Here is a 14,049-nt window from a genome sequence, read left to right as displayed (position 1 = left end):
TCACCAATCTATGCCAGGAAATTTGCAAGATAGCTATCTGGAAAAAAAAAAAAAAAGATAGCTATCTGGTCTTCTGACCAGAAGAGATCCATATTTGTCCTCATTCCCAAGAAAGGTGATTCAACAGAATGTGAAAATTATCAAATAATATCATTTATATCTCATGTGAGCAAAATATTGTTGAAGATCATTAAAAAATGACTAGAAAAGTACATTGACAAGAAACTACCAAAAGTCCCAACTGATTTTAGAAGAGACCGCAGCACCAGAGATATTCTTGCTGATGTTAGGTGGACCCTGCCTGAAAATAGAAGGTATCAGAAGAATGCCTATTTGTGTTTTATTGACTATGCAAAGCCATTTGACTGGGTGGATTGCAACAAATTATAGCTAACATTGAGAAGAATAGGAATCGCAGAACATATTAATTGTGCTAATACAGACCCAACTCTCTGATGCATAACAAGTGATTGCGAAGACCATGGCCTGTATCAGACGCACCTTAGTCTCCAGAGAGACATCATTGCTCTTCAGTACTTTGGAGAGGTCCCTAACAGCAGACTTTCCCATGGCAATGCACCTTTTAATTTCCTGGCTGCTGGTGCCAAGACTGTTGACTGTGGAGCCAAGCAAGCTAAAGCTGTGTACAATCTCAATCTCTTCACCATCTATCCTGATGCTGCCAATTGGTGAGAATCTTTGTCTTCTTGACATTGAGCCTCAATCCATATTGTAGGCTGCATCAGAGAGTTGGACAATGACCAGGGAGAATAGAAGGAGAATTGATTCCTTTGAGCTGTGGTGCTGGAGAAGAGTATTGAGAATACCATGGACTGCTAGGAAAACAAACAGATTTGTCCTGGAAAGGGTTAAACTGGGTGGCTCCTTGGAGGCAAGGATTCTGAGGCTCCGTCTAACATTCTTTGGACAAGTTGTGAGGAGAAACAGGTCCTTGGAGAAGGAAATCATGCTTGGGAGGGTGGAGGGACAGCGCAAGAGCGGAAGGCCCTCTATGAGGTGGATTGATTCAGTGACTGGGATAATTGGGATGGGAGGGTCAGAGACAGTGCGATTGGCACAGGACAGAGCGGAGTTTAGGGATGTTGTACATAGGGTCGCTATGAGTCGCAAGCGACTCGACGGCACATAACAAAAACAACAATACAGACCCTATATGTAGGCCAAAAATGGCTGTTGTGTGAACAGAGCAAGGGAACATTGCCTGGTTTAAAATCAAGAAGGATGTGCATCAAAATTGTATCCTTCTCAAATACCTGTTCAGTCTTGATACTGAGCAAATAATATGTGAAGCTGAACTCTATGAAGAGGAATGTGGTTTTAGGATTGGAGGAAGACTTATCAACAACCTGTGTTATACAGATGACAAAGCTTTGCTTGCTGAAATTGAGAAGGATATGAAACATCTGTTGCAGCTTTTGATATGGATTACATTTCATCCTCAAGAAAGCAAAGATCCTTACCACGAGACCAACAGTTAGCATCGTGATTGATGGAGAAAAGATTGAAGCTGGCAATGATTTAAACTTGCTTACATCAACAATCAACACCCATGGCAACAGTAGTGAAAATCAGGAGATTGCATTGGGCAACTTTGTTGTCAGGACCTCACCAAAGTGAACAATGATGTCAGTTTGAAGACTAAGTGCACCGGATTCAGGCCATGGTCTTCTCAGTCACTTGCTATGTGTCAGAGAACAGGACGATGAATGAGAATGACAGAAGACAAATTGATGTCTTTGAATTGTGGTGCTAGAGAAGAATACTGAATATCCCATGGACTGCCAAAAGAACAAACAGATATGTCTTGGAAAAGGTGTGGACAGAGTGCTCCTTGGAAACAAAGATGGCAAATCTTCATCTTTCCTACTTTGGGCATGTAGCTGGGTGAGGCTATTCCTTGGAAAGGGACATCATGCTTGGAAACATGGAAGCACAGTGAAGGGGAGAAAGACCTCGATGAGACAGATTGACACTGTGGCTTCAGTAATGTGCAGTGGGGTGTCAGAGGTAATGAGGACGACACAGAATAGGACAGGGATAAGTTTGGGTGTTCATAGGGTTGCTATGAGTCATACTCGACTCAACAACACCTAACAACAATAATACCTTCTATTCCCCTGTCCCCCTCCCCTTTCTCTTTTGGACTTTTATTCAGATATTACTAATTATCCTTCTATTTTTACAATCACTGTCTTGTGAAACCTACTATAATTTTTAATGTATTCACAACCTGTAAGGACCCTTCGAGTTAGCAATTCATCACTTTATAGACTGCACCACAGAGCTCCCTTTGCTAGGATCCTCTGCAGAGAGCTAAAGTGGTGTACTTCTATGAAGTGTTCCTGTGTGATTATAGCCAGTCCTCAATGGAATGATATGTGCCATTTCGTTTTACAGATGAGCAGGCAACGATACAATATTCTGATCCCTGTGAACAAGGTGAGCCTCACAGAAAGAAAAGTAGGGTCATGGGGTAGGGTGGTGGTATTCAGAAGGTGCAGAGACCCTCTTTTGAATTTCTGTTATTGTACTTTGAAAGCATATTTTTAAATAAAAATTGAGCTCTCCTTTATCTGTCCTGTCCTCTTGAATAATCATCCCCCAAATTCATATAAAAATGTTAATAGAGGCATTTGTGTGAAGGGTTATGTGTGATTTAGTAAAAGCTATGCTTTTTTTCTTACCACATTAAAAATAGATCATTTTCCTAATTATTTATGCATAATACATCTCCATTATATGAAAATATTGAAAAGAAAAAGTTATCTGATTCCATTCCTTTGAGATAACTCTTCATCATCTCACTTTACTTTTGTGAGGATTTCTCCTTTGTTCCTTGACATCTCTTGTGGCAAAAGCCCTCTGTAAATATAAAGACCTTCTAAATGTCATGATATGTTCTTTTTTTTCAGGCTAAAAGCTGGAAAGATGAGGAAATGAATGCCTTATGACCTTACTGGGCAGAGTATTACTCTTCTGAATAAAGCACCATTTATTTGATCAAATGGTTTTATTTCTCTGATTAATAAATGTATAGTTAACAAATGATCAGGCCTCAACCTTAGCTGTATTGTACTACCTTATTGTTGCATAGATTCTGGGATGAAAAGGTTGGTCTGATGAAACATGAATAATCACACGAAGGAAGGATTATAGGGGGAAGATCATGGAGTAGAAAGGGGTGGATTAGTTATTAACTGAACTACTCAGGGGACTAGCCAGAGGGGAGAGGTAAAGAATGATCTAGGGAAGCTAAAGCTGTCTTCCTGGAAGTTTTATCTAAGGGGAGATGTGATTAAAGGCTTTTGGTATAGCCCAAAAAGCAAAAAGTTTGAAAGAAAATCCTTCTACTTTGATCCACATACATTTATATCAATACTAAATGTTCTGTTTAAAGATGATGATCAGAACAAAAGAGAGGGAAGCAAAATATATAGAAATAATGGTTCAACAGGACTAAGAGACCACATGAACCTCAACTTTCATGATCCTGACCACTCTAGAAGGGATCACAGTAGAAGGTTCTGGGTCGAGCAGCGGGAAATATGGAACAAAAATAGTGTTCTAGTCTGACTGAGAGAACCTGTGAGTCTATTGCCTTTAGTCATCCTCTGAACCTGAAACAAAATTTACCCCTGTGTTTCAAATTTCAGCCAAGCACTGCTCACCTGCAGCTACTCTTCACAACCAGCAAATGGACACCTATATCTAAACTCCACCTTTCCAGAGCCAGGTGTAAGAAAGCCAGCAACCAAGGAACATTTGTTCATCTTGCCTGCCTGGATATAGCAAAACAAAAATTATCAAAACCAATACAAAACCAACAAATAAATACATCCCTGAAGTGTCTCATAAACAACAGACAGTTTCTTTTCTAACACAAAATTAAAAATAAAAAAAGATGGCAGAAGATAATGTTTAAAATAAAGAAGAACAAGGTCACTTTTACAACCACAACACAATCTGTTCTTTGAAGAACAGGTATTAAGGATATCAAATAAGGAACAAAAAACCTACATAGTTAAGACCTTCAAAGAGCTAAAATTGAGGCAAAACCAAACAATATCCTAAAAGAATTCAGGAAAATAATTCAAGAGCAAAATGACAACATATACAATTAGAAATATTATAGAGATAGAACTGAAAAATCAGAAGCATAAATCTGATATTTCCGAGATAGAAAATAAATTGGAAGGAAAAAAGGAGGAATATAATTAAATCAAAACAATGAATCAGTGACTTAGAAAACAAATCCCCTGAAACCAGTTTGTATGAGGAAAAATTGGGGAAAAGAATAAAGGAAAGCCTAAAAATTATGTGATACTCCATCAAGAAAAATATATGTGAACAGAATTCTAAAACAGAAAAAGGAAAAAAATCATGGAATTGTTATTTTTTTTATCAGAGAATTTCCCCAACGTAATGAGAAAAAAAAGGGGTAACCTTCCAGGAAACCCATTAGAACTTCATATAGGACAGACTCCCAAAAGAAAGCTACCAAGATATGTCATAAGCAAACTTCCCAAAGCCAAAGACATGGGGAAAAATCTTGACAGCAGCTCAGAAAAAACCTTAAATGTTACTTACAAATTACAACCAATAAGACTTCACTCTGACTTCTCAGCACAAACTATCATTAGAATACCCTTTAAATATGATCACCAAGAAATGTCCGCAGTGTACTCCTTAAATTTGCATTTTAGCTCATGCTGAGTAAGAGGAGTCCAGATTTTTCTATGCAAACTTGGAAAGAAACTTACCAGGGAAAACACTCTGCAAAGGGAGACACGGAGGGCCAAAGTAATGCTAGCCCACAACCCATTGAACAAAAGAATTCAGTTTGTTTCTGAAGATTTAGGGTGAGAAGAAGTGTCATGTTTATTCATAATGGAAGGTAGAGAATTCCAAGAAATGACCCATATAGGAGGGGCTCTGATAATTAAGTATGCATGCAGTAGGTTCTCCATGATGGACGTTGTTGCAGAGAATTAATTTATTATGAGATGATCTACAAATACTGTATAGCTAAGTCCTACTATTGTTTGCTCTTGTATATAGGGTCACTAAGAATTCAGATCTTCTATTCATAGATTCCTTATGAGTTATATTCAAATCTACTGCACCTGACAACAATGACAGTGGATTATGATTTCTATTCTCACTGTTATATATCTAGAGGATTTGGACTCATAGCAAATCTCTCAGATTTCTGAGGCTGTATATCTTAATGGAGGAAACTTCCACCTATCTTCTTCAGAGTGGCTAGTGGAGATGCAGAAGAGATGCAGCCTTTTGTTTGGAAATGCTATGTCCTATAGACTAGTCCACCAGAGCCCCAAAGGCAAAGCTAGGCAGGTAGATTTGTGGGTGGGAGACAGTATAAACATTTTAACAATAATCCATAACCTTCAGATAAGCCCCAAAGTGAGAGGAGATGGGGAAGATACATAACAAAGTTCATTCAAAAGCCCTTGATTGTTGGTTTGGTTTTTGTGTTTTGGTTTTTTTTTTTATTTTGGAGTGTTTTTTTCCCCCTCTTAAAAAGAGAAATCAATCAAGAAAGCTCCTTCCAGTCAAAGTTCCACTCCAGGTATATTTAGGCTTTTGGTTCTTATTAGAACTTTCTCCCTTCTGAATTAGGGGTGATTGTGATCCTTATCCTTGTTTTTATTGTTGTGCACTGTTGAGTCAGAACCCACCCATAGCTGATTATCCAGTGGGGTTTTAGAGACTGTTTAATAGCACAGGAGGAGATTGCCCATCTTTCTCTTACAGAGAAGCTTGGGGATTTCAATTATATGCTTTCATGATTGCAACACAGCTCCTTACCACTAGGCCACCAGAACTTTCTTAAGATCTAATAAATTTTGTCTGGGTGGAACATACTATTAAATGACTACAAAAACATCTTTATTCTTTTGAATACATTTCAGATGGAAAAAAACAGACTATTGTAGGATTTAAATTACCAACTGCACCGAATATTGACACCTAGTTGTTATGAAATCATTCTTATTCTTTGTAATTCGAGGTGTGTCAGAACTGTGCCCCATAGAGTTTTCAATGTCAATTTTTTAAAATTAGATTTCTCCTGAGCCACCTCTGAACGGACTCAAACTCCAAACTTTGAGCATGCATTACCCAGAGAAGAATGAAATTTCCATTGTGTACTGAAATGTAAGCATTGTGCATATTTGAGAAGCAAAGAGATTGTAATGATTAAGTGACATTCAGCTTGAAGTGACTCATAGTGTTGTTCTATTTATAGTAAATACTCAGTATATGTTGTTGTTGTTAGGTGACCTCAAGTCAAGTCCGACTAACAGCAACCTTATGAACAACAGATCTAAACCCTGCTCTATCTTATGCTATCTCATCATCTCTGACTCACAGAGCCCATTGCTACAGTCACTATTTGAATCCATCTCATTAAGAGTCTTCTTCTCTTTTACTGGTCCTCTACCTTCACTCAGTCCAAACCTTAATGAAATACTTTTTGTTGTATACCAGAGTTGGAACTGACCCCATAGCTCACCCCAAAGAATTTTCAGCAGCAGTTAATCACACTAAAGGAGATTGTCCATCTAGATATTGTATTACACCTGGAGTTACAAAGAAAAAGAAAATATATTTTCTATCCTCAAAGAGATTATGGTCAACAGGTTGCTGTTGGTAAGTGTTGTCAAGTCAAGTGCAACACATAGCAATCTTATGAAAAATAGATCTGAACTCTGCCTTATCCCATACCACCCTTATCACCCTCAACACAATTGAGCTTATTTCTGAAAACACTGTATAAATCCATCTCGTGTTTCAATGTTCTTCTTCCTCTCCTTTGTTGAATCCCCACCTTTCTAAACATAATGCCCCTTTCCAAGGAAGAGCCTCTCTTAACAAAACATCCAAAATATGTCAGATGAAGCTTCACCTCCAAGGTACATTGTGTTTGCGATTTCTCCAAGACATATCTGTTTGTTCTTTTGGCGTTCTATGAAATACTCAGCACTATCCTCCAACATCACAACTCAAATGCGTCAATTTTTCTCCTGTTATCTTTATTCATTGTCTAGCTCTTAAGTGCCTAGCAGGTGATTAGAAAGACTGTGGCTTGAATCAGGTACACCCTAGTCTTTAAACTGGCATCATCAGGAGATCAAAGATGTATAGCATTGGGAAAGTCTACCGTCAGGGATCTCTCCAAAGTTTTGAAGAGAAATTATGTCAGTCAACAGGTAGGAAACAAATGAACAGTTGTAATACAAAGTGACCAAAAATATCAATACAAGAAGCTGTAGGAATCCTGGGTGGTGCAAATCCTTCATATACTTGCTTGCTGACTGAAAAGTTGGAGGTTTGAGTTCACTCAGAGGTGCCTTTGAAGAAAGATCTGGCAAACTAGGGAAAAATCAGCCATCGAAAAAACCAATGGAGCAATTCTTCTCTATCACACATGGAATCTCTGTGAGTTCTGGATGACAACTATTTTTTTTAAATGGAATATTATTGTTTATACTGTTTTTTGGTTGCCATTCATGTTTTTGGAACCAACTCTTAGCTGATTCTCTAATAGATTTTCAGAGGCTGTCAATTTCATAGGAGTTGATTGATTGCTCATCTTTCTCCCATGGAGAAGCTGGTGCATTTGAACCTCTTGCCTTAGGGTTGGCAGTGCAATTCCTTACCACTAGGTTACTAGATAGGTCTAATGGAATATATTGTGTTGTGGCGAGGTGTCATGGAATACAATTAATAGTGATCCTATGAACAACCGATCTAAACTCTCTTCTATTCCGTGCCACTCTTACACTCTCCAACACACTCAAGCCCAATGAGTGTGTCAGTTTCTGCAGTGACTATGTCAACCCATGTGGTTGAGGTTCTTGATCTCCTTTGCTGTCCCTCCACCTTTCCAAATATGTCTAACTCCAAGGAATGACTTGTCCTAGCAACATGCCCAAAGTATGTGGGATGAAGCTTCATCATCTTTGCCTCTAAAGAAGAGCCCTGGCTGCTCCTTCTCTGTTTATTCTTTTGGCAGAACATGGGGTATTCAGCACTCTTTTCCAATACTACAATTCAAAGGCATTAATTATTCTATAAACCTTAGTCATTGTCAGCTCTCAGTAGCATAACAAGCGACTGAAAAGATCATGAAAGAAGCATTTTGCCAGGCTGAGGTAGGGAAGAAGGATAAGGAGAGTTTCTCTAGGCAGATGTTAGAGCTAGACAAGAAACAGCCAGGAAATGAAGGGGGAAGCCAATTTCAGCAAATTGAGCTACATGTGAAAGTTAAGAAGTGGGACAAACCATGTCACTTTATCCAAGTAATTCAGTATGGTGGTATTGTTGTTGTTGGTGGTGTTAAGTGCTGTCGAGTTGTAAATGACTCAAAATGATCCGATGAATGAAAGACTTGAACATTTGTATAAATTACATTGTTTCTCCAAGTTCATAGAGTTTCTGGAAGTAAGCTATTTCAGAAGTGGATGCTACTCCTGCTTCCAAGCTTGTTTTAATCGGGGAGCTCCACCAAACACCATCCACCATGGGTAACCATTATCACATTTGACACATCAGTGTCACAGTGTTTAGCATCACAATAACTACAAATTACCTCTGTACAGCAAATGGACAGACTAGTGCTATACCACTTAGAAGAATGTTTGACTAAAAACAACTAAAACCAGGCCTGAGGGCTACAGATTAAAGTCACCCACCTTTGGTTTGGTAGCATAATTTTCTATCCACTAGGCCCACTGAGCTCTCTCATTGTTGTTGTTGTTAAGTGTCATCAAGTCATAGATGATGACTCAGAATGACCCTATGAACAAACAAAAGACCTGAACACTTGTATAACTTTTATCATTTCTCCAAGTTCATAGTATATCACAGGGCTCAGGTAAAGTTATACATTGTCAGTGACTAAACAAAAGAGAAGGAGTAAGGAGTGAGTGTTGGAAAACGGCAAAGATTCTAGCCCAAGAACGTGATGCCATCCATTTAGGCAGAGGTATAAAAAAAATGGAAAATGGTGTGTTCAACTTAGTATGTTGAGTTCAGGGAAGAGATCAGCAGGTGGAGATATTGAGTCAGTGGAAGATAAAGGCTTCTAGAGGAAACAGATTTAGACTGAAGTCAAAGATACAGAATAGGTGGTGAGAAATCAAAGATGTAGCTTGGAGTATCCAGAGAAAATGAGAAGAGGAGAATGAGAAAGACACATTAAAAGGTCATCAGGAAGGAGAACTCAGAACCGGGGATCCTAAGAGCCTTGTTCCCTTAGCCAGGCTGGCTTTTCTCTTTCTTCCCTTTCCTCTTAACTCCCACTGTTCATCAAAGATTGAGTAGGAAATGAGATTGAGGAAGTAGCAGCAGGAAAGCAGTTGTTATTGTTGCTGTTGTCAAGTGCCTTCAAGTATGACTTATACAGAGACCCAATGAACCTATCCTGTGCCATCCTCATAATCTCTGACATACTTGAGCTCATTGTTGTAATTACTGTGTCATTTCATCTTGTTGAGGGTCTTCCTCTTTATCATTGACCCTCCACCTTTCCTAGCATGATGTTTCTTTCCGAGGAATAGCAACTCCGAATAATATGCCCAAAGTATGTAAGATAAAGATTTTCATCTGCTTCTAAAGAGTACTCTGACTGCACAAGACATATCTGGAGTTTTGGGTTTTTTTTGACAGTCCATAAGATATTCAGTACTTTTCTTCAAAACCACAACTCAAAGGCATCAGTTGTTCTTCTGTCATCCTTATTCATTGTCCAGCTCTCAGATGTACAGGAAGTGATTAAAAAGAAAGAATTATGGCCTGAATCAGGCTCACCCTAGTCTTCAAACTGACACCATTGCTCTTCATAATTTAAAGAAACCTCTGACAGTAGACTTGCTCAGTTCAGTACATCTTTTGATATCTTCACTGTTGGTACCTAGGATTGTGGAACTAAGTAAGAGGAAATCATTGACAATTTCAATCTTTTCGCCACCTATTGAAAGTTGCTTGTTGGCTTGCAGTGAGAATTTCTGTCTTCTTGATGTTGTGAAGTAATTCATACTAAAAACAATACTCTTTTAGGGGGTGGTGGTGGTGCTTGAATTATAAGTTTATTGTCTTTATCTTAAAAAGTCTTCACAGAAAATTGGTTTAACTATCAACAGCCCACTCCTGAGGATGGGGAAGTTTGCCTTTTTCTGAGCTATCTGATCTTTCTCCTGGGCAAGAGATATTTTGGGGTGATTCTACCTCTTCTTTTTAAAACATCTTTCTTACACTTCTTCTAATAAACTGGATTCTTTCGTATGGCAGTGTGTGCTTCCTTATACATTTCCATTATGTCTGGAGGTATGTTGTTCTTTATGTACTGAGAGAATTGTTTCTTATAAGAATCTTCATCTTCTTCCATTAGGTAATGCATATAATCGGCAACATTCTGACCCATGGTGTGTTTCCAATGTACTTCTGTGTTGATTGCCTTGCTTTCTCAATCATAAACAGGGACCACTTGATACTGGGAGGAATAGATAAGCCTCCATCCACAGGTCCCTTCAGAGCCCCAAACACTTTATTTCCTGTAGTTGTTGCGGCAAGGTCTGCATCCAAATAGCAGGTGAAGGCACCTGGTTGGCCACCAATGTTTTCCACATTGTATTCATCTCAAGTTCCTTCCAATTGGCCTTCCTAGCTCTCATCCATGTTACACCTATTGAGAAGCCTGCAGGAAAGCAGCAGGTCGGTACAATATTCTGTAGCATAATTTTTCAGGTCAACTTTCACACCATACTTTGGAAGTTCATGAGAGCAGGCTGTGTAGACTATCATAACGCCTTCTATATGGGCATAAGCAATCTGGAAAATTATAGCTCTGCTGGTTACATGAACTATCATCCTGTATTTGGGTGTGTTGTACTTATTTTTATTTTGGCTTACTGAGCATTTCTGAGCATAGTAATCAGTTTTACCCTGGTGTTGTTTTCTAAATTTCACTTGTTATCTCTTGAAGTAGGCCTTATCCTTGACAAATTTAGCAAACCTCATCTTGCAGAACAAAGACAAAAGCTATGCTCTTTAATCATCCGTGGGAAGCATTTCAAGACCTCCTCACTTTCAGCCTGCAAGATCATCTACATTATGCAGGTTGCTTAGGCAACCTCTGACCCTTACATTCTTCTTTATGGAGTCCACTTTCTTAAATGAGAAACAAATTCAAGTCTTAAGTTGCAATACTGACAGATGCTATGAGCAAAATCTTGAAAGATCCAGGAAGCCTGAAAAGAAGATAGAGGGAATGCACATTCACTGTACCAAAAAGAAGTGGTCAACAACAAAATATTTCTTACCACTGGGCCAATTGGCAGCATCAGGATGGATGGTGAAGAGATTGAGACATTTAACAGTTTTCGTTAACGTGGCTCCACAGTCAACACTCTTGGTAACAGCAGCCAGGAAATCAAGAGGCAAATTGCATTGGGAAAGTCAGCTGTGAGGGACCTCTCAAGAGTGGATTCGAACTGCAGCACAACTTCTTGACACTAAGCCACCAGAGTTCTAACTGGCGAGGAGGCTAACCAATGGGAAGTCCAGGAACACAGCTGGCACATATTATGGGATATAAGTTGTCTCCCAGCAAGTATCAAATAAATAGGAAAGAAAGACAAAAGCTTAGGAACAGTTATAATAAGGCTTACACACTTTTCTCTCATTGTTTTAGAGTTGGAACCCACTCATAGCTGACCCTAAGTGGATTACAGAGGCTATAAATTAGACTGTTATTGTTGTTGTTGTTATGTGCCCTCAGAACCAACTCATAGCTGGCCCACCAGTGGGTTTTCAAAGGCTGTAACTCACACAGGAGATTGTCCATATTTCTTCCATGGAGCAGTTAGTGCATGTATCTTTGGGTTGGTAGTGAAACTCCTTAACACTAAGCCACACAGTGGAAGTAGATTATTCCAAGGCTATAAATCTTATGGCACAGAATAGGACAGGATTCAGGTCTGTTGTTCATAAGGTCTTTATGAGTCATACTCAAGTCAGCAGCATCTAACAACAACAAATCTTATGGGAGGAGATTGCCCCATCTTCCAAAGAGCTGCTGATGGATTTAATTTGCTGGAGAAGCTCAGCCTCTGGGTTAGTAAGGCAACTGTGTATGTACTAAACCACTGGAGTTCCCATGTAGGCTTACAGCTGCCCTGTAATTGAAACTTTTGATGAATGTCTCATCTGGTTATACTATCAGTCAAGACATCTAGAGATTTCCATGAAGACCATTAAGTGGTCTTCTGTGAGAACTTGAATCCTTGACAGCAGATTTACCCAATACAACACATCTTTTGATTTCTTGACTCCTGCTATAATGGGTGCTGATTGTGGATCTAAATAAAATGAAATAATTGTAATCTTCAAACTTTTCTCCATCCATTGTGGTGATGCAATTTGGTCCAGTTGTGAGGATTAATATTTTCTTGATGTTGAGATTTCATTCAGATTGAAGGCTTTAAATATGTATAGTTTATTGTATAAATTTTACATTTATGGAGCTAACTATATATTAATTTTTAGTGTGTGTCAAAGAGGACAAATTATTATATAATATTAAAGGGCAAGCACTAGTTTTCTGTAAATCAGAAGTCTTGACAATTGCTGGTATTTTTATTTAAATAAGGCTTATTCATGTAAAAATACTCAAAGGTTCACATTTTATAAAAGGGTCTAGTTATGATTCCAGCTATGTGTCACCTTGACTGCTTATGATTCTCTGGTTTGGCAGATTTATTGTGGTCACTCCTTTGATGATGTTTATGGTCATGTAATCATTTCTTTGAAGAGGTCTGCTATGAGCCAACTACCAGTTGAGGGGAAGTTTCATCAGGGCCTGAATCTTGGAGACGTCTGTATATAAGAAGTCTGGTAGAACTGGTTGCCTATTGTTCAGTCTCAGAGGAGCATCTGGTGTCTTAGCTTTTTTGTTCCTTGGACCTACCTTATCTGATAACTTTGGATTTTTCAGCCTCCACAACTACATGCCAGGGACCTAATTACATGCCGGCTCCTAGAAGTACATGAGTCATATCTTTTATCTATATCTGTATCTGTTTCTATTTATATCTCTATATATTGTTACTGTTTTATGTGCTACGAGTCATCTGTGATTCATAGTGACCCTATGTACAACAGTCTTAAACTCTAATCTGTCCTGTGCCAATCTCACTGTCTCTGACACATCTACCCCACTACCCCAGTCACTGAGTCAATCCGCCTCATAGAGGGTCTTCCCCTCCTGTACTGTCCCTCCACCCTCCCAAGCATGATGTCCCTCTCCAAGGACTGGTCCCTCCTTGCAGCCTGTCCAACGTATGTCATATGAAGCCTCAGAATCCTTGCCTCCAAAGAGTAGCCTGGTTTAAGCCTCTCCAGGATGAACCTGTTCATTTTCTTAGGAGTCCATGGAATATTCAATACTCTTCTCCAACACCACAGCTCATAGGCATCAATTCTCCTTCTATCCTCCCAAGTCATTGTCCAGCTCTCTGATGCATAGCAAGTGATTGTAAAGACCACGGCCTGTATCAGGCACATCTTAGTCCCCAGAGTGACACTATTGCTCTTCAGTACTTTGGAGAGGTCACTAACAGCAGACTTTCCCATCGAGCATTACCTAGAGAAGCAAACCTAACCAAATTTATAAAAATTTGGTTAGGTTTGCTTCTCTAGGTAATGCAGCCTTAGGTAGGTCTCTTCAGAAAAATTAAAGTACAAAAAGTGTGTTGTTGTTATGTGCCATCAAGTCACCTGTGTTGATTGTGAAGCCAAGTAAGCTAAAAACTGTTAACAATTTCAATCTCTTTACCGTCCACCATGATGCTTGTCAGCACAGTGGTGAGAACCTTTGTTTTCTTGATGTTGAGCTTCAATCCAAGATATACTATAAAAAAATTACTTATCTTCCATATATTACCTCTAGATTTAGTCTTCAAAAACCCAGCCTCTGCTAAACTGAAATGGGATCCATATCTCACA

The 14,049-nt window shown here is 38.9% G+C and overlaps 1 protein-coding gene across 1 annotated transcript in view; it reads left to right on the top strand.

Moving 5' to 3' along the window:
- Positions 1–14,049, top strand: part of A2ML1 (alpha-2-macroglobulin-like 1) — a 141,139-nt gene that overhangs the window by 69,378 nt on the left and 57,712 nt on the right. Inside the window, exon 35 of the mRNA XM_006901763.1 lies at positions 2,419–2,460. Within this exon, the coding sequence (XP_006901825.1) occupies positions 2,419–2,460 (42 nt within the window). The remainder of the gene's footprint in view (positions 1–2,418; positions 2,461–14,049) is intronic.

This window comes from Elephantulus edwardii, unplaced genomic scaffold (genome assembly GCF_000299155.1).
Source record: "Elephantulus edwardii isolate Elephantulus edwardi_28Jun2011 unplaced genomic scaffold, EleEdw1.0 scaffold00342, whole genome shotgun sequence".
NCBI lineage: Eukaryota > Metazoa > Chordata > Mammalia > Macroscelidea > Macroscelididae > Elephantulus > Elephantulus edwardii.
Note: the sequence above shows the minus strand (reverse complement) of the source record. Positions and strands in the feature narration are given on the sequence as shown.